This window comes from Gigantopelta aegis, chromosome 2 (assembly GCF_016097555.1).
Source record: "Gigantopelta aegis isolate Gae_Host chromosome 2, Gae_host_genome, whole genome shotgun sequence".
In the NCBI taxonomy this organism is placed as follows: domain Eukaryota; kingdom Metazoa; phylum Mollusca; class Gastropoda; order Neomphalida; family Peltospiridae; genus Gigantopelta; species Gigantopelta aegis.
In genome coordinates, this window is record NC_054700.1 from 18012452 (window position 1) to 18034769 (window position 22318).

At 36.9% G+C, this 22318-nt stretch overlaps 1 protein-coding gene across 1 annotated transcript in view; it reads left to right on the forward strand.

The window, feature by feature from the left end:
• LOC121387512 (fibrillin-1-like) overlaps positions 1-22318 on the forward strand; it is a 38176-nt gene that overhangs the window by 14140 nt on the left and 1718 nt on the right. Inside the window, exons 10-25 of the mRNA XM_041518657.1 lie at positions 269-394; positions 1080-1205; positions 2049-2216; positions 3272-3394; positions 5328-5453; positions 5791-5910; positions 7386-7511; positions 8284-8409; positions 9562-9681; positions 10484-10639; positions 12876-12995; positions 13499-13612; positions 15833-15994; positions 17374-17496; positions 20087-20284; positions 21382-21580. Coding sequence (XP_041374591.1) covers positions 269-394; positions 1080-1205; positions 2049-2216; positions 3272-3394; positions 5328-5453; positions 5791-5910; positions 7386-7511; positions 8284-8409; positions 9562-9681; positions 10484-10639; positions 12876-12995; positions 13499-13612; positions 15833-15994; positions 17374-17496; positions 20087-20284; positions 21382-21580 — 2233 coding nt within the window. The remainder of the gene's footprint in view (positions 1-268; positions 395-1079; positions 1206-2048; positions 2217-3271; positions 3395-5327; positions 5454-5790; positions 5911-7385; positions 7512-8283; positions 8410-9561; positions 9682-10483; positions 10640-12875; positions 12996-13498; positions 13613-15832; positions 15995-17373; positions 17497-20086; positions 20285-21381; positions 21581-22318) is intronic.

A 22318-nucleotide genomic window follows, 5' to 3' on the forward strand; every position in this document is an offset into this window, starting at 1 on the left:
GTAGTATTTGATTTTTAAAATGTTACAGGAGAACAACCAAACAGAAATCGTTTTGTGCGATTTCAGATGTTAATGAGTGTAGTGTAAATAATGATGGATAGTAGTTTTTGATTTTTAAAAGGTCACAGGAGAACAACAAAACAGAAATCTTTCTGTGCGATTTCAGATGTTGATGTATGTTTAGTGTAAATAATGGTGGATAGTAGTGTTTGATTTTTAAAACATCACAGGAGAACAACAAAACAGAAATCTTTTTGTGCCATTTCAGATGTCGATGAATGCAATGTAAATAATGGTGGGTGCGAATACGGATGTAAGAACACTTTTGGTTCTTTTGATTGCTACTGTGATCAACATGGCTATAAATTAGCTGAAGACAAGTTTCACTGTGAAGGTATGTCAATTAGCTATTGATTTAATTAATTATATACACATTGGGGAATACTATATATTTGTGTGTCGGGTTTTTTTTCCATACTAAAGTTTATCGTCAATAAATAATGTGTGTGTGTTTATGTGTATGTGTTGAAAACTTTTAGATGTTACTGTAAAATCGTTGAAAACAGAAAGTAACATTTTTTGTTTTGAAGTAACTGAATACGTTGGTTATTCAGAAACTTCCGTTGTTTTTGTGCAAAATTCAAAACGTTCGGCATTGCTTGCGTTCCTTTGTAAATGTGTAATTATGCGATCGTTTTCATCAGCAATAAAATTGTGGCTTCTAAAATATGACTATATTTTTGGTTGTCATCATCTATAAAAATGTGTCATCTAAAATAGAAATATATTTTCCGTTTTCATGAGCAATAACAATGCAGGTCCGTAGCTAGCGGGGAGGAGGAGGGGAGGGAAAACAATCTGGAAAAAATTATAGAAACTTAAAGAAAATTCTCTTCTTAACCGATTAAGGAGGTTTAGACTATTAACTACTCAGTTGCCCCCCCCCCCCCCCCCCAACAAAACATCCTAGCTACGGCCCTGCAATGTGGCTACAATATATGAATATATTTTTCGTTGTCATCAGCCATAAAATGTGTAGTTTGAATGTGCAGTTTGAATGTGCCTTGTGTTATTAACAGACCGTGACGAGTGCCAGGAATCCTCAGCAGACTGTGAACACATCTGTGTGAACACAGTGGGCTCGTTCAGATGTCAGTGTTCACAGCTGGGAAAGGTGATCAGTGCCGATAACAGAACGTGTACAGGTAATGCAATGTTTGGGAGCAAAGTCCACCAAAGATCTTAAGATCGATGGGGGACAGAATGAGCTGAATTTACGAAGCCTGTTTTTCTTAAACGCAGGTGTTTAAGCATTGTTTGAGTTCCAGTTGAAAGGACATCAAAATATGAATCTGAATATTTCGTTTTTCACAAAAATATAAGGCGTAAATCTATAGGCAAAACTTGTTAAAATGTGGTAAAAACAAAAGCCGATAGACTCTGTCTGGTTTGGTTTTCGGCATGTTCCACAAAACACTAACTTTTTAGGCCCAACTCATAAATCATGACAACGATATCTTGACATTGTTTTAGCATAGTAAAACAATAGTATTATTTATTCATCTAAAGTGTCTTGTTACAAAATGCTTAAATATCATATTGTGTTCAAAATATATTTAACTCATCTGGAATAAAAAATAAAAAATAAAAACCCCAACAACATTATCACTATTAAATTTTCGCATTTCGATTAATAGTTACCATCTTGTTGAAACAAGCAGACTGAAAAAAATACCTCAGGATGCCAAACATTTTATAGAGGAAAGAAGGAAATGTTTATTTAACGACGCACTCGACACATTTTATTTACGGTTATATGGCGTCAGACATATGGTTAAGGACCAGACATATATTGAGAGAGGAAACCCGCTGTCGCCACTTCATATGCACCACCCCACAGAACGACCGCGCATTGAGCGAGCGCTATACCACCGGGCTATGTCTCGCCCCCCACCCCCACCCCCACCCTCAAAAAACATTAATTAATAAATTGATAGAGATGTGCATTCAACACTAATGTCTTTACAATGTAATTTTGTTTCATACAGAGTGTGCCTCTGATCATTACTATAACAGACGAGATGGTCGTTGCCATCCATGTCCAATCCACGCAGCAGTCCCAGAATCCGCGAGAAGATCCATTGCTCTGTCTGTGGAAGACTGCCGGTGTGTACAAGGATTTACTGGAGACCCGTCTAGAAATATACCTTGCACAGGTGCAACGTTTAATAAGGCAGTTTATATAGTTTGTAACATTTATTTAGTTACAAAATGCTACTTTTTTGTGGCAAGTAAAATTTAAAACATGTTATTGTAAACTGTTTAGTAGCAACAGACCGATATATACATATTTAAATTGCAAAAATATATTACTGTCGTAACATGTATGTATTATGGAGAAGGCCTAGTAAGTTGAATAACTTGTACCTAATCCATTTGTTCTTTAAAAAGCAATAAAATATGTTTCAATCAATCTATAAAGATAGACAGATAGACAGGCAGACAGACATACCGACATGTATATGTTGTTTTTATGGTTGTGAGAACTTTGAAGGGTATGCCAAATGTGCCTGTCCCCGTGGTTACATGCATACATATATTTATGTCTGTTTATATTTATATCTATGTATGTAACAGTCAACCACGACATACATACAATATAGAGATATTCATACATCAATACATACTAGCCAGTGCCAGGTCTGCCCACCGTTTCGTGCACGTAAGCGGGATCGACCGCGTAGATTGTAGGCCCCATGCATGTGGTTGATTTAAAGAGCATCCTTTTTATGGATGCCTCAATAGACCAGAGCGCATCGTGGTTAGTCTTGCAATTTGCGGGCGATTTGGTGTCACAGTTTCGAGTCCAAGCAACGGTATGGGACAATTTGTGAGGCCAGAAAGGATTTAATTATCCCCTGCGCCAGTGCGTTAATATCTATGTATGTAACAGTCAACCACGACATACATACAATATATAGATATTCATACATCAATACATACATATTTACATACATATATTTATGTCTGTTTATATTTATATATTGTTGCTAAACAGTTTACAATAACATGTTATATATTATATATAATATTATGTATATCTCTATCTATCTATCTATCTGTCTGTCTGTCTATCTGTCTGTCTGTCTGTCTGTCTGTCTGTCTATCTATCTATTCTCCGTCTATCTATTCATCTGAAACTTTACCTACTTACCTACATACGTACCTTCTAACAATATTAATACGGAAATCTTGTTTGTTTTATTTACAGATATAGACGAGTGTCTTGGTAATCTGTTGGGTTGTTCGTATGGTTGTGAGAACTTTGAAGGGTATGCCAAATGTGTCTGTCCCCGTGGTTACAGCACCGATATAGATGGCGTCATTTGTAGAGGTTTGTCACAAATTGTGTATAAATGTAGACTATCAGTATATACTGATGACGTGCTCACCGATGGAAATGACTTACTTCACATCTGTTAAATGCATCCGTATAGTGTGAACATATAATGAAATAACTATTCTGATTACTGACATTTGTTATTTATTTTATTTCAACATATTTTCGTGCTTATATCCAATTAAGGTTCAAACACGATGTCCTGGGCACACACTTCAGCTATCTGGGCTGTCTGTCAAGTACACAGTGGGTTAGTTGTTAGTTGGTTAGTGGTTAGTGAGAGAGAAGAGGGTGTAGTGGTCTTACACCTACCCATTGAGCCCCTAAGAACTCGCTCTGGGTTGGAGCCGGTACCGGGTTGCGAACTCTGTACCTACCAGCCTGTAGTCCCATGGCTTAACCACTGCGCCACCGAGGCCGGTACTGACATTTAACTTGAATGCTGATCAATAGTATAAACACTCAATAGTACAAAAAAGCCAAACCCAAACCACCTCTATCCAAAACCGGTTGATGGGGCGGAGGTTTCTGTTTTTAACATTGTATCCAGTCATAGTTATTTCGTACTTACAGCCCCTGCGTGTGCTGTAACCTCACCGCGGTGCAGGGGTGTAACATTCTCTTTGAGAATGGCCAATACAGCACAAAATTGAAGTTTTGAGTAAAATTCAGTATCCGTAAAATTCTGTGATATTTGTGTTTTGCACAGTTCTTTACACTTGAATTTTTACCGGCCTCGGTGGCGTCGTGGCAGGCCATTGGTCTACAGGCTGGTAGGTACTGGGTTCGGATCCCAGTCGAGGCATGGGATTTTTAATCGAGATACCGACTCCAAACCCTGAGTGAGTGCTCCGCAAGGCTCAATGGGTAGGTGTAAACCACTTGCACCGACCAGTGATCCATAACTGGTTCAACAAAGGCCATGGTTTGTGCTATCCTGCCTGTGGGAAGCGCAAATAAAAGATCCCTTGCTGCCTGTCGTAAAAAGAGTAGCCTATGTGGCGACAGCGGGTTTCCTCTAAAAACAGTGTCAGAATGACCATATGTTTGACGTCCAATAGCCGATGATAAGATAAAAAATCAATGTGCTCTAGCGGCGTCGTTAAATAAAACAAACTTTTTTTTTAACTTGAATTTTTATATTGATGTTGATCATCACTTTATTTATTTGCATTACCATAGTTTGACACCCAATAGCCGATGTATTTTTTGTGCTGGGGTGTCGTTAAACATTCATTCATTCATTCATTCATTCATTCGTACTTACAGGCCAAAATGAAGTTTGAACCTGTATTAGCGGTGACAAGATCGTATTATTGTAGTAGTGTTGGTATGAAGTGCTCCTACTGGCAGTAGCTAGTGGGAATTTCCCTACTACTACCAACAACAATAATGTATCTTGGTTGCTTTTATTTGTACATGTATTTATATTGTAAGAAAATCGTGAATGTTAGTTTAACAATCTTGGAGGGTTTTTTTTATCGAAAACATATTTTATTGCATATAATATATATATATATATATATATATATATATATATACACACACACACACACACACACACACACACACACACACACACACACACACACACACACACACACACACACGGATTGGGCACAAGTTATCCCACTTACGAGGCCCTCTCCTAATTAGAAATGTTAAATTGTACAATTATGGCGACTGCAATTTTCAGTAAATAAATTAATCAATAAATTAAATTAAACGTTTGTGAAAAAGATTGAATAAACTGAAAGGACAGAAAAGGAAAAGAAAAGAAATAGAAGTAATCGATGGTTTAATAATATTCATTCTTAACTTCTCAGACAGCCCAACTGTAAATAATATAATAGTGAAAGTAACAATAAATAAATAAATAACTGATTCCGCACATATATCTTGGAGTTAAAGTGAAAACCTGTTTCAGATGTCGATGAATGCCAGAATGACACGGGAGGCTGTAACCACAAATGCATCAACACCGACGGTTCATTTTTCTGTCAGTGCAACGGATCAGGATACTATATGATGGACGATCGCTTAACATGTATTGGTAAATATATTTTTGCATCAACGTATACTGAACTTCATAGAAAACGCCAAGACTTTTTGTGTAGGGTGATGCGTTGGTGTATGCACTTCAAACGTTTCTGTCTTAACTCTGACACATTGCCGTTTGTTATCAAGAGTTAAAAGTATGATGGACAATCAATTAACATGTATTGGTAAATATATTTTTGCATCAACGTATACTGAACTTCATAGAAAACGCCATGACTTTTTGTGTAGGGTGTTGCGCTGGTGTATGCACTTCAAACATTTCTGTCTTAACTCTGAAACATTGCCGTTAGTTATCCAGAGTTAAAACGTTTTAAATTCTTCTATTTCAGATATTAATGAGTGTAATGACCCCAATTACTGTTCTCACGGCTGTGAGAATAATGACGGTGGTGTAACGTGTACGTGTGCTACTGGCTATCATTTGGATGCAGACGGCAGAACATGTGTTGGTGAGGTGTTTCTAAAAAAAGAGAAGACTTTTTGTTTTTTGTTTGTTTCTATGGTAGACATTTGGAGATTAAATAGGATGCATCACTGACCAAAATGATTGCTGATGCTATTCTACATTTTGAACTTGCACGTTTATTATTTATTTATTTTACCGTTTTAGATGGGACGGTCTTAACCGGTGGGGCAGGATGTGCTTATCTTTCGCGAACATCTGATATCATCACTGTTTTGCCAGTGATTCATGAGTGCATGTCATCACAACTGTATTTATTCCATTCATCTCTGTGCTGTGTTCTTTCTTATTTATGTCTGGGTGTGGCAGTCCTCTTTGTGACAGTCAAACGGATATATAAACAATATTACCGTTCAGCAAAGGATCTCCTTGGGAGTGACTGTCTTCCTATAGACGAGTCACTATATAGAGATTAATGGAATTAACCACTATTTTGCCAAATACCTGTTGGACTCTGCAATGTGCAGAAATACGGTCTTGATCACGAATAACGGTTTTGTGTGTGTGTGTGGGGGGGGGGGGGGGGGGGTCACTCTCTAAAATCCCATTTAATCTTATAAATCAGCGATCCTGCATTATAGTTCATGTTGTTTAAGTATTTTTATTTTTAATTTTGTTGCTGTTGTAATGCTAAATCTAAACATTACAGTAATCAATGTTTCCATTTTGTACCCACTATCTTGAATAGTCAATACAAAAATTACCACCTAAATAAAACAAGTGATATTGTAATTAATATACATGCCTAGACAGCTATGTTCTCTCTTCATGTTTTTTCTTCTTTCTTTTTTGTTGTTGTTGAAGATGTTACTCTAATATAACCCAGATGTTGTATTTTTACGTGTCGTTAAAGGGACATTCCTGAGTTTGCTGCATTGTAAGATGTTTCCGACTAATAAAATATTTCTATGATTAAACTTACACATTAAATATAGTTTCTTGTTTAGAATATCAGTGGCTGTATATTCAATGTGTTTCTGGTTGTCAATATTAGTAAGAAGCCCAAACTGAATTTTGTCTTCAAATAACTTCGTACGTACGAAACAAAACATATTTTAGGATATAAAATGAAATTTAACCTAGTACAAATATAAGAACGATCAGAAACACGTTTAATATACAGTCACTAATATTTTATGCAGAAAATTATATTTGATATGTAATTAGAATCGTTATAAAGTCTCTGTTAGTCGATAATATCTAAAAATGGCAGCAAACTCTGCCTGTACTGCCTGTGTCTAATGAATAAAAATATATTTGTTTTGTATATCATGTACTAGAACAGATTGATTTATTAATTATCGCCTAATGGATTATCTTATGAATAGTTATATCTGTGATATTTTCCAAATTAAATCGTCAGCATCATTAGCAGAGACGTATTCCAGTACTTGGCTTTACCATGATTTGCGTTTCTTTTGGTGTTCAGTATTCTTTATTATCTCTGTTTAATTTTAACAGATACGGATGAGTGCACCATGGGCACTTCCCCGTGTGAACAGTTATGCCAAAACACGGTGGGTTCATTCGAGTGTTACTGCAAAGGAAACGGCTTCACACTCTCCCGTGATCAAAAAAAGTGTATAGGTATGAATATCATTAACGTGTTCTTATTTCTCGTCCCCAAAAAGCATTCTTCCCAACATGATTGTTTTTATTTATTTTAATCTACCATAATACAAACTTAGTTCATTATAACCAATAGTTTTGAGGACTTACTTACTTACTTACTTACTTACTTACTTACTTATGAGTATTTGACGTGCCTATATCCAATTAAGGTTCAAGAATGCTATCATATCTTGGAAGTAGTTTCATACAAAAAGAGTCCATTTGTTTTGTCAGTACGGTTGTTTTATTACATTTGCCCTAGAACCAATTAATATTTTATACACTCCAATATGGAATTTTAAACCAAATTATTTTTGTTAAACAAAAATATGTCCACTTTTTGCTTTTTTTTAGCTTTCCAGATTTCAGAAACATCTGTGCATACGACTTTGATTCATAGAAGACATCCATCTTGTTTTAGGCCATTATGAATTAAATACTAGATTTTCATTCAAAATTACTTTTCGAAATTGCGTCGAGGGTGAAGTGATATTGGAATTACCGCACATCGAGCATCAAGTATGTTTAAACGATAAAAAAGTTTGCCTGCCAATAAAACGAATCAGGTCCGGGCCTTTATTCTCGGGACAGGTGAGGATGAACTTGTACCATTCATTTTATAATGGCCTTAGCAACAACAAAAATGGACAAAGAAACCAAGAATTGCTATATTTTACTTTTAGCTAAGGTATTCCACGCACTCTATTGCTGACTAAAATGCTTCCATAATAATACAATTGCTTTTCAGATATCAACGAATGCATGGAAGGTGATAGCGTGTGTGATGAAGAATGCATCAATACTCGTGGGTCATACATATGTCAGTGTGACAAACGTGGCTATCACACTGGTCCAGATGGGGTATCTTGTGTAGGTATGTTCATATTTTACGCTTTTAATTTCATCTCATCTTAAAAAACATTAAGTGCCCCTCTTTTTAACACATTGTTTACAATGTTCATTTCACGAATGTCAAACTTTTATTGAAGTGCCTTTTTTAAGAATGTGTTCGTGTTCCCTGTTTCTCTTTGTCCCCTTCCTAAGTATTCCTGGGTCGGCCTTATTGAATTTAAAATGTCTCATAAAATGCATCAAACACTATCTAAATGTTTTTCTTTAATCTCTATAAATCTAAAGGCTTAATGGACTGATATATCAATAACTGCATTCAGAATATCTTGTTTTATTGACACGATCTGGCTGCGAACACGCACCAGTTGTGCTGTAGGGGGCGAGACGTAGCCCAGTGGTACAGTGCTCGCTCGATGCGCGGTCAGTGTGGGATCGATCCCCGTCGGTGGGCTTTTTCTCGTTCTAGCCAGTGCACCACGACTGGTATATCAAAGGCCGTGGTATGTACTACCCTGTCTGTGGGATGGTGCATATAAAAGATCCCTTACTGCTAATCGAAAAGAGTAGCCCATGAAATGGCAACAGCGGGTTTTCTCTCTCAATATCTGTGTGGTCCTTAACCATATGTCTGACGCCATATAACCGTAAATACAATGTGTTGAATGCGTCGGTAAGTAAAACATTTCTTTCTTTCTTTCAGTTGTGCTGTATTCTAACCGGACGCGAGCGATTATTTTAGAAATCATTGATTTCAATGACCGTATCCTAACCGCACACGTACGGCGCGACAGATCATCGCACGCGTTTGGTTAGAATACGGTAATTAAAATAAATGATTTTCTGAAATAATCGCTCGCGTTCGGTTGGGATACAGCTTAAGTAAAGATGTTTAATTAGCAAAGATATCATTAAGTGATTAATGGTCAACCTGTTAGCGATGACAAAGAACTTATCAAAGACCTTAATAAATATTGTTGTGAGAGGTATTTCAACGAAACGTTTACATGGGAATAAGGTAACCAACTAATTTACTTTTCTTTAATTAATTTTTAAATTTTATTCAATTTGAAGCCCTTTTTTTCATTTAAAATGTTCAATCTTTTCTCTGAACATTTAGGCCCATTTTGACAGTCTTTTTACCGAATTTATTTGATAATGAAATTAAAACTTTCAGACCGAGATGAATGCCAGGAATACAATGGAACTATCTGTGACCACACCTGTCTCAACATACCTGGCTCGTACAGGTGCGAATGTCGACCTGGATATAGATCCAAGGGAAGGTCATGCTTGGGTAAATAAGACTGATATTCGTCTTGCATTAAAAGTGCATGTTTAACACCCATATAACATTTGTGCAGAGTTGTGGTTAAACATCCTTTCATTTAGTGAAAGTTTACTTGTCTACAGCAGTTAATTAAACTTTGATATTATTTTCTAATTCAGCAAGCTCTTTAGGTTACTTGTCTATAGTTGTTAACTTATTTGTTTGTTTCATATTTGACATGTTTTTTTCTCGTTTTAGCAAAATTTGAAGTGTTTTTGTTTGTTTGTTTGTTTGTTTGTTTGTATGTTTGTTTGCTTCTTTTTTTTCTTTTTCTTTTTTTTTTGTGGGTTTTTTTTTTTTTTTTTTTTTTTTACAATAACGTCAGTTTGGCTTGACTTAAAACGATAAGAAAAACTGTTGTGCAATTTGTAAAACCATAAATAAAGCAGAAATACCCATTTGTTAAGACTGTCATCTTGATTACTTTATCCTACTAAACTCTTTATTTGGTTATTTTGTTTTAATGTGTCTCTACTAGTTGTAGATCCATTTGCGTAGAATACGGTTTTTTTAAAAAGAAATAAGAATTTCAAACTCCATGAACAGACGTGGTTCTTCACCATCGACGAGTATTGCCGTTATATTTATATATATCGAAAAATTCAGCACATAAAAATAGAATGTTTTTATTCATTCCAACACATTTTCCTTTTCTTGTTACGTCAAGCCAAACAGGAATTATTGGAGAGAAAGAAAATGGAACGGAGTATCGTAGATTACTTGTATAAATTAAAATTGTTAATTTTGATATTATACTTTTTTAATTCAGCATGTCCAGTGGGTTATTTTCGAGGCGACCTTGACAATGTTTGTGAACGCTGCCCTTCATTTTCATTAACCAACGGGACGGCAAAGACATCCATTGACGATTGCTTCTGTAGACTGGGCTACTGGGGAGATCCTAGTAGAAATATCACATGTGTGGGTATGAATGAAAATGTACAATATAATATATTACACCTTTTCAAAATCGTAAAGTATATTTAATATTATTTTAACGACATAACCGACGCGGTGTCCTCCCAATTTGCCTACAACCCACTTTGCCTACACTCAGTTTGCCTACAACCCAGTCTGCCTACACTCAGTATGAAAAGATGACATCACCAGTTAAAAGTGGAACATTCCATGTATGGTCCCTATGTATAAAAATAACATTACACAACAAAAACAATTAAATTATTAAAATGGAATAATCACCATAAAAAGCATGAAATCACATTTGCACAACAAAGCCCTAATTACAGAACAGAACTGTATTACGCTCAGGCTGTTACACAACGGCATATGAGGAACATGATATATAAACTGTAGTGACAAGAGAGGGTTTACAGGAGACAATAGCAACATTACTTAATATGTTCATTGTAATCTTAATTGTTTATATAATACAATGGGTTTTTTTATTGGTTTGAGACACAAAATAATAGGGATTGTCCCACTATTAATTGGGGATGTCACGTTTTCATACAGTAGGCAAACTAAGTGTAGTCAGAATGGGGGGGGGGGGGGGAACCTCAGACGCCATATTACCATAAATAAAAATGTATCGTGTGCGTCATTAAATTGATTGAAAACATATTTTATTGCATAAGTATAATGTATATATATATATGTCACGGGGATCCTATAATACCCGTAACTGAATGAAACACGATTGTCCAAATATCTCTCCTAACTGTATATCTATTAGATCTCTCTGTAACAGGCAGTTATACCCGCTGGCTCGTCTAGGTATGATCAGAGATCAGATCTTATATAAAGTATATATAATATAGCACGTTTAGTTCACTAGAAAACACAACAAAAACACAATACACTTTGGAATCTGTATTAACCTACGCAGACCAATGTACTGCCGCAGTAGTTAATTAACAACAACAAATAATAACAACCCAGAACTGATCACTTAATTAGTTAATCTCTAGGAGTCTAGTTTACACAATATGCTAATCACTTCACCGTGACACAACACCCACACGTGTGATAATTGAGAAACGCTTCCAGGAGAACTTAATTAATAAAGGAATTACAACTCTATTCCTAATTGGTTAATGTTTAATTAACCCTTACTACTCGTTCAATAACCTTGTAACACAGAATTAATACTGGTACCTATCACAATAAAGACAATAACCTACAGTTTACCTAGGTCCTCTAGGATGACTGGTTAAGCTTTTTATAATTATTTAGGACAGTGAGCCTACAGATTACTGCGTCAGATGACCGGCAGCACCGTCTAAATAATATTAGTATAATACAGCATTAAAATATTTAAAGTCACATCAATCACATCAAGGTTATACAACAGAGCAGAAATGATATTTACCAAGTCCGGACGGACTAACGTTCCCCCTGGAAGCCTTCCTATGTTTCTCCCTGATATCTCTAAAATCCTAGCTATTTATTCAAAACTCTCAGAGACAGCGAATATCGCCTGGGGGTACAAGGCGGTACCTCACGTATCATGTGGATTTTCCACAGCCACCACGCCGGCATATTTTTCTCTGATCGTCAGACTGGCTGTCGCCATTCCGCGAGCAATCCCCTGGTCATAAACAGCACTAGCGGAGTTATTACGTAACTACTGGCCACATGGCCTCCACACCTTCGCTAGGTGTGTATTAGAAAATCTCGACGACCGTCGCGCAAAGGTATCACGTAACAAGTTGCCCATCTGGGCTAAGTGTATTTGGAACTGCACACGGTCCTCTAAAACAATTAATATCGCCACAGGTGAAAAGAAATTAAGAGCATGTACCGTCACAATATATATATATATATATAAAAACGTTGGGCACAAGTTATACAACTTATGAGGCCCTCTTCTAATTGCAAACACATTGGGCCGAACTTACAAAGACAATTTTTCATAAACACAGGTGTTTAAGCATTGTAAATGTATGTAGTTACACGCGTGTAAGACTAAAACAGGTGTTTAAGCATTGTAAATGTATGTAGTTACACGCATGTGAGACATAAACAAGCTTTGCAAATTCGGTTCATTAAATTTTACAATAACGGCGACTGCATTGTTAAATAAAACATTATTTTTTTCTTTTTGTATGTTCTGTGTGCCCAATATGTCAATAAAAACAAAAGAAAAGGAAAAGCTATGCATTTTACTCTCGTTATTAATAAATTCTGTTTTTCTTTCTTAGACATTGACGAATGCGAAACGGATTTCGGGTGCAGTTTTAGGTGCATCAACACACGAGGCAGTGCGTACTGTGTGTGCGAGCCAGGGTTTAGACTGGTGGAAGATGGAAAGACATGCATAGGTTAGTACTTACCATCAAGGGGATTTATACATTATACATATTTAGAAAAAAAGAAAACCTAAATGTTATATTTTATAAGAGTTTTGACACACGAAACCATTGCTCTGAACAAACGCTTGATGAAATTCATTGGTTGCAATTTTAACTAATGTTTACACAGCAAAAATTACTGTCAGTAAACATCACAACCAGGAGCATGTGCAGGGGAAGGAAGGAAGGAAGGAAATGTTTTATTTAACGACGCACTCAACACATTTTATTTACGGTTATATAGCGTCGGGTGCAGGGGACGGTTTCTGGGGTTCAAAATCCTTCCCTGCTCAAGCAAATTTTCTTCTTTCTCCATACATCTTTCGGGGGAGCATGCCTCGACCACTCTATAAACATCGGTCGCCACCCTCTTGACAACCCACTCTCCGAACTTCTTGCACACACACCTGGACAACTTATTCCACTGGTACTTCAGTCTATATTAAAAGTAACACTGTTTTTTTATTTTTCAGATATTGATGAATGCTTGAGCCCAGGGATCTGTGAAGGCAAGTGCTTCAATTCAGTTGGTGCGTACAGATGCGAGTGTCCGCCTGGCCAGTTCCAACAAAGGAGAAGGTGTATAAGTAAGTTAAGCCTAAAACACACTGGGTCTGGATCTGGGTCTAGGTCTAGATATGGCGAGTATGGTACCAGTCGAAAATAAAACGCACTGTATCAAATGTGATAGAAGACACCGCGTCAGTGCTGACGTGTACTACAGATCTGGGGCCTAATTCACTAAACTCTCGCAACTTTGCGATCTCGCAGTGCAGTGCTAAAAGACTTGCAAAGAGGATGCTTTGTTGTCTAGCAGAGCCCAAGAGACCTCTGTGAATGAGGCCCCTGGGGCCTCATTCACTAAACTCTCGCAACTTTGCGATCTCGCAGTGCAATGCTAAAAGACTTGCAAAGAGAATGCTTTATTGTCTAGCAGATCGCAAAGTTGCGAGAGTTTAGTGAACTGGGCCCCTGGCAACTAACGACATAGAAAATGCGCAATATTTCCACACTGCCAGACTGGCAGCTGTAGCCTGTTCGACCCACATTTTAATGGGGGGGGGGGGGGGGGGGGTTAATGAAGATATCAATCGAAGTAGAATTCTTACAATTATTGTTGGTGTTTATAGAACAAAATATATCTATAAAGATATGAAAGCAGTTACTATAATATTGATATCACGTAACAGTTACAGACGCAGACGTCAAAATACACCAGGCATGGTATAGTGTCTTTGCCACACTCGCCCAACCAAGACCCAGATTCGGTATGTTTTGGGCCTGAGAGTTATTCCACACTTTTTCGTTTCGTTTGCATAAAAATAATATTAAGGGTCCACGGGAATATACCTGTGATGTCATATTCTTAGTCAGCAATCGTGGAACATTTATGCCTAAGAAAGTATAATTTACCAACAACTTTTAATGGCCAACTATAATTATAGGTTTTTAATTCAGTGTGTCATTGTGACCTTGACATACAGGACCGTTATAATACTGACTATCTGATCGGACCCATAGGTTATTTTTTTAGATCCTTCGTATAGAAGCATGTAAAATGTACCCACACTCACACATAGTTCGACATGATCTATGTTCTAAAGATAGTACTAAACTAAATAACTTCCGGCTGTGTCAAAGTTCGAGGTTCACCCAACCTTTGATAGAGAAGTTAACACCACAAGTCCTGTGATTAGTGATAAATGTTAGTGTATTGGTTGTAAAAAAAAAAATAGTTTCATCTGGGCAAAAAATGAATGCACTTTTATTTCATCTAGTATCACTGTGTCAAGTAGCCTTGTGCTTGAAACATGTATGGGGTACCTGTAAAAAAAAAGTACTCGAATTTTGTGTGGAACGAGGGTAGTCATAGACGCTACCCGTTATCTCTGAAATGAGCAGCTTCACCCCAAATCTTTTTCTGATTCACTTTAAGAGTGAGGGGTCGTAGTATTTATATATGTGGTGTTTCGATTGATACGCTGCAGATAGGAGTTTTAACCACATATGTTACTATTGCCTTCTATGGGATTTGATTTGGTAGTATACGCCCTATAACAGTTCATCTGTCACTCCAATATTAAGGCTACTTTTGCCATTTACAAAAGTCAGTATTTTAGGCTGCATGCTCTTTCCTCTGTCTTTTCTCTTCTTTTTTTCTTTTTTTTTTTTTTGGTGTAAAATTCATATCGGACAAAACGATGGCATCAAGGATGATGTTGACAGTTCAGTCAATATGTTATTTATTAAAGTGCAAATTGGAAATCTCAAGAAATGGAATATAACTTGACAAGTCATTTCAAGACCACCCACGAAAATACAACACGCATGGGAAGTGGATCCTGTGTCATTATAACCATTTAAAATTGTGTGTTCCTTGTTAATCATTGCAATCAATCAATCAACCATTCGAGTTGTGCTTGCATTTACTGAAGGTTCAGGCACGACTGTCTTGGGCACATTCTCCTAGTTCCCCGGTGGATGTGTCCAAGACGGAGGGGGGGGGGGGTAATAAAGTTATAGAATTTAAAATATGAATTAGAAGAGAAATTTAAAATAATGTATTTTTTTAATGTATCATAATAATTAAATTTACAATTAGAATTTTTTTTAATATAACTAATAATTGTTTGCCACAAAGTTTAACTTTGTTAAGTAGGCATATATGCTTGAATGTCTGCGCCACAGATTTCAAGAATTCAGATCATTGTAGGTTAGTTTTTTAATTAATTAATTAATTTATGGTATACTATTATTTTATTAAACAAAAATTAACATCACTAACATGCTATTCTCTTTTTTTTTAGACTGTCCAGTTGGAATGTATAAAAATTCATCTCACACCGGTGCGCTCTGTGAAAAATGTCCGGTTAACTCGATTACAAAGAAACCAGGGAGCACCAGTGTCGCCAGTTGCGTGTGTGTTAAGGGATACACCGGTAACCCGGCTAAAGGCATCAAATGCATTGGTATGAATTACAATGATCTTATTTCTAGCTATAGTAGTAGTTAGTAATTCTAATTCAACACGTTTGTAAGAACGAAACTGATTGGATTTCTGCTAAACTTGCAGGTGCCTAACGCGTCTCCAATAAAAAAATTATTTTGCGATAGCAAACCACCAGAAATCGGAAATCACAGTAGGGTTATCCCTTAAAGGGACACGCCCTAGTTGTTAACCATTACGCCGTTGTTTTTCGCTATTAAACCCATTTTCTCACAAATAAAATTGCACTTTACTTTACTTTTATTATTTAGAATATATATTTCCATTCACCTGAAGTGTTTTTTGGTAATCCTGGTGTTTGTAATACCACAAATGTTTCAACAGTTTCTCAGCCGAAATAGACGTCGGATGCAACGAATGGACACCCAAACCAAAAACATATAACCTGCCGTACTCACTAAATCCCGATTGAAGTACTTGCATCATTATTTACAACATAAATCTTCCAACGACAACATACCGGGTAACACATTTGCCCGCCATTTTAAATTTGCTAATAGAGGGATGCAACTCGCCCTGCACATTAAGAAAAGTATTGACTTAATGTGCGCCCTGCACTAATTATTACCTACTGCCAGCAATATTTAATTTTTTCCATTTGCAGGGCTCAAATTTAAGAATTGGCTACCTACGGCAATTTTTAAATGTTTTTGCCGTGGTCAAAATGCTTAAAGGGACATTCTTGAGTTTGCTGCAATTGTAAAGATGTTATCGACTAACAGAGACTTTTTAACAATCGTAATTACATATCAAATATATTTTTCTGCATAAAATATTAGTGGCTGTATATTAAACGTGTTTATGATCGTTCTAAAATTTGTACTTGGTTAAATTTCATTTTATTTCCTAAAATATGTTTGTTTTTTCGTACGTACGAAATTATTTGAAGACAAAATCCAGATTTGGCTTCTTACAAATATTAAGACGACCAGAAACACATTGAATATACAGACACTGATATTCTAGACAAGAAAATATATGTAATATGTAAGTTTAATCGTAGAAATATTTTATTAGTCGGAAACATCTTACAATGCAGCAAACTCAAGAATGTCCCTTTAACTTGGGCAATTTTGAGCCTGCCTACAGCAATTTTAAAGCAGTATCTTTTGCAACAAATAAGCACACCATTAAAAAGCTAAACATGTCCATTCAACCGACGGCAATAATTTTTATCCAGTTGCAAAAACCAAAACAAAGTAACATTGGTAAACCAAAACAATCTAACATTGGTAAACCAAAACAATCTGACATTGGTAAACCAAAACAATCTAACATTGCTATAGTATATCTTATTTTTACTCCTATTGTTTGTACTGACATGCCAATTTCTAAATTTAGATTATGATGAATGCACCTTTAACAATGGCAACTGTAGCCAGATATGCAACAACTATGCTGGAGGGTTTTATTGTTCCTGCCACCAAACGTACACTCTACTCGCTGATAAGACAACCTGCAGGAGTAAGTACTGAGCTAATTAGGGTATAGAGTTAATATTGAAATATATATATAGAACGATCAATCTAATTAAAATTAGCTCCACTATTACATGTGGATCTAAAGACAGCCAGTTGGAGCTCATGTCCACCAATCAAAACCTTACTTGCAGAATCCTGCCAGTGATTTAAAACTAACAACACTGCGTAATCCCCAATGTCCAGGTAACATTTCGTCTGTAAATAATAATTTAAATATTGACCAATCACACTTCGCCTTTTATAACGTTATTTGGGAGCATACAAATTCTAAAAGTATCGGGCGAGTCTATTTTAGTGGCCGCAGTACAGCGAACCATACCAATACGTACTGGGTGGGTTATCAGTCTTCAATTTTACATTAAAAATTATTTATTTATTTATAAAATTTAAAAAAACTAAATCAGTCTTCAGTTTTACATTACAAATTATTTATTTTATAAAATAAAACATGTTTTAAGGCATTCGTAATTCACACGAAACATGTCGTATACCCTCAGGATAATTCGGAATGTTTTCAAATTATTTTTAAATCACTGGCAGGATTCTGCAAGTAAGGTTTTGATTGGTGGACATGAGCTCCAACTGGCTGTCTTTAGATCCACATGTAATAGTGGAGCTAATTTTAATTAGATTGTAGAACGATAGAACTGTTCGTTCTAGGTACAGAGTATGATAGATAGATAGATAGATAGATAGATAGATAACTAGTTTAACGTGCTCACATATACTCTTCAAAAAAAGTAGGGAAACTGTAATAAGAATTTAAAATTGCCAAAATTGTAAGGTATATTAGCTGTGGGGAATGGTTATATGATAATAGTGAATTAATTGGGCAAACATTACAACCGGTAGTTCAGTATTATAGTAGGTTTTATGACCACCAAAGATCTTGAAGGACGACTGGGGTCAGAACTGAAATTTAAAATGTTGACTTTTTTTTATCAGTAAATCGCAAATTCAAACAATAAAAATTACTAAAAACAAAACAATAACAACTGTATGATCAACAGAATGAAAAAGATCGACAGAAATAATGTTCCACAGTGATTAATGGACCTTCCTGGAAATTGTCAAAATCGAGAATGACACCCCACGCACGTGTACTGGGCAATGCGTGATGTACGTGGAAACTATGGAATGTGTTTCGGTGTGTTGATCAACAGACCTGAACGTTCTTTACTGGGATGTCTGTGGTCAAAACGTATGTTCGGTCTAATATTTGATATTAACATTAATATTTCAGGTTCCCCTACTTTTTTGAAGAGTATATATAGAACGATAGAACTATTCGTTCTAGGTATAGAGTATGATAGATAGATAGATAACTAGTTTAACGTGCTCATATACCACTAGGGTTTCGAACACGCCCATCCAGAGTCCGGATGGGGGGGGGGGGGGCGTTGTTACAGTTGAAAATGGGCAGAATTTTTAAAATAGGAATTAGTAAAAAAAAAATTAATAGAATGTTTTGAAAAAAAAAAAAAAAATGTTACACGCTAAAACTAAAAAGAATTGACTGCTCGGCCGAATATATATAATTTGGAGAATTTTAGGACAGTCCAAAAATAAATAAGAGAAAAAAAAAAAGAGGATCGGAATATTTAATAATATTAAAAAAAGAAAATAATTTCGACATAAAATTTTGAACGAAGATCTAAATGTTCGATCTATATGTCCACGTGAGTGGCCTCGTTAAGGCCGTTAGGATGCACAGCTTGTAGGGACGCGATGGGTTGCATCCCGTCAAGAAAACCCCTAGATTGACAGTCATTAGACGTTGAAGGTGTAGTGCTGTGCAGAAATACAGATCTTGAGAAGCCGGATCGGTCTGAACGAGAGAATCAGACTAGGGTATAGTCCAGTCATCATGGGTTGGTATGGTCCGACTCTGGAGGATACGAGACAGTATAAATATAAAACAAAGTAAAGTCTAGAAAAGAGTAGTAGAGGCCGACCCCGCTTCCTATTTCTTCTTAAGAGTTGGGCGGTCAATCTTCCAGTGCTGCTACGACAGGCTCAGACATGTAGAGACTAAACGCGAACAACCGTGGCATTCTGCAGAATGGCCGTCATACGAGTTATTGGAGTATGAAATCGGTTTTCTGAAATTTGGATACTTAAAATTTATCTTTTAATCGCCATCATCATCATCGTTGATTGACTGAGTGAGTGAGTGGTTAGTTGGTTGGTATGTTGATTAAACGGTCTGTTGATTACACATACTAGGTTTCCGCTGTATAAAAATAAACCCCGTATACAGATTTGGACCCTCCCTGTCATGGCCAGAACTCTCTGGCGAAGTCGGAGGTTGTGCCTACGACAGGCGTGCTTGAACAGTTCTCTGATGGAAGCATGCTAAAAATTACCCACACATAGAGAGAGAGAGAGAGAGAGAGAGGGGGGAGAGAGAGAGAGACAGAGAGAGAGAGAGAGAGAGAGAGAGAGAGAGAGAGAGAGAGAGAGAGAGAGAGAGAGAGAGAGAGAAGAGAGAGAGAAATGGCCTTAGACTACTATGTCTTTTAACTGTTGAAATACGATGTCAGGTCGTTAAACCTCTTTAACTTATTTTTCAGAAACATTTTGCAACCCGCTGGCAAAGGTCCAGTTTGGTCATGTTTCGCCCTGGTCCTGTTACTCCAAGACGGCCAGTCGACTGAGAAAAGGAATGCTCTGCTCGTTCCGGTGCACGCGTGGATACCAACTGCAGGGAAAGAGATATCGTGTGTGTCAAAACAACGGAACTTGGAGCGGCAGCGACGTAACATGCGTCCGTTAGTAGTTCATACTTTATCTCCCTTGTTTTCCCATCCTGGGATTTAACTGCCTTTGATTCAAATATTTATTTTCGTCTTATAAATGACTGACACAATAACAGAAACATGCCAGAAAACACACGTATTCACTAATACAGTCAACTTAAAAAGATCTACCCCTCCATAGTATTATCATAATTTTACAGTCCCTGCATACTGGTTCTTTTAATGGTGCTATACAATACTGGTTCTTTTAATGGTGTTATACAATACTGGGATTTTTAATGGTACAATACTGGGATTTTTAATGGTGTTATACAATACTGGGATTTGTAATGGTGTTATACAATACTGGGATTTTTAATGGTGCTATACAATACTGGGATTTTTTATGGTGCTATACAATGCTAGTTCTTTTAATGGTGTTATACAATACTGGTTCTTTTAATGGTGTTATACAATACTGGGATTTTTAATGGTGCTATACAATACTGGGATTTTTAATGGTGCTATACAATACTAGTTCTTTTAATGGTGTTATACAATACTGGTTCTTTTAATGGTGTATATACAATACTGGTTATTTTAATTGGGTTACACAATACTGTTTTTTAATGGTACTATAAACTACTGGTTGCTTTTGTGGTGTTATACAATGCTGGTTGTTTTAATGGTGTTATACAATACTGGTGACTTTAATGGAGTTGTACAATACAGGTTGCTTTAATGCTGTTATACAATACTGGCTGTTTTAATAGTATTAAAAAATACTGGTTTTGATAATGTTATACAATACTTATTATTTTAATGGTGTTATAAAATATTGGTTGTTTTAATGGTGTTATACAATAGTGGTTCTTTTAAAGGTAGGGGATGGCATTTTAATTTGATTGGATGTCTTACAGCGGATATGTTGATAGCAACAAATTCGTGTTACTTTCATGACCTTGAAAAGGTCAGTACGTTAATTCATCAGTAGTTAATATTGTCTTTTGTTCATATTAAATATAGTTTGGGCGTTTTTTACTTTACTAGATTGGTTTGAGTGGTTTTCTGGTGTCCTTAAAGAAAAAACTTTAAACTTTTTTTTTCCTTTCCATTTTCTTAAAACAAAGCTAAACGATGCGAAGGCCTGCACCAGCTGGCTCATGGTCAAGTTCGTCCCATAAGCTGCCTGTCTGACAAAGTCCCGTTCCGCAAACGATGTCTCTACATGTGTAATCCCGGCTTTAGGCTCATTGGTCGAATGGTCACCAGGTGCAAAGCTAATCAACAGTGGAGCAGTACGACCATCCCGAAATGTGTTCCACGCAGGTGAATATATATGATGGTTGCATTTCTAAGTGTGTACGGGAACGCGCACGTGCATAAAATGTACGCGCTTTACAAACACTTTACTTCACAAGTTGCTCCAGAACTTGGGTTGAAAGAAAAGAAAGAAGTGTTTTATTTAACGACGCACTCAACACATTTTATTTTACGGTTATATGGCGTCAGACATATGGTTAAGGACCACACAGATTTTTGAGAGGAAACCCGCTGTCGCCACTGCATGGGCTACTCTTCCGATTAGCAGCAAGGGATCTTTTATTTGCGCTTCCCACAGGCAGGATAGCACAAACCATGGCCTTTGTTGAACCAGTTATGGATCACTGGTCGGTGCAAGTGGTTTACACCTACCCATTGAGCCTTGCGGAGCACTCACTCAGGGTTTGGAGTCGGTATCTCGATTAAAAATCCCATGCCTCGACTGGGATCCGAACCCAGTACCTACCAGCCTGTAGACCGATGGCCTGCCACGACGCCACCGAGGCCGGTCTAACTTGGGTTGAAGAGACGGACGTAGCCTAGTGGTAAAGCCCCCGCCCGCTGCCGATCTCGGTCGGGCTGCTGGTGATCTATTGCACTTGCCAGCGCGAACGGTCCCATATGATCTCCAACCCACCCCAACCCTTGTCCTGCCCTGGACAGAGGAGCCGGCCGAGGTCTGCACCTACGCCCATGACAGGCTGCTCTACAACAGCTTGTTCTGAATGTGCTCGTAAAACCATA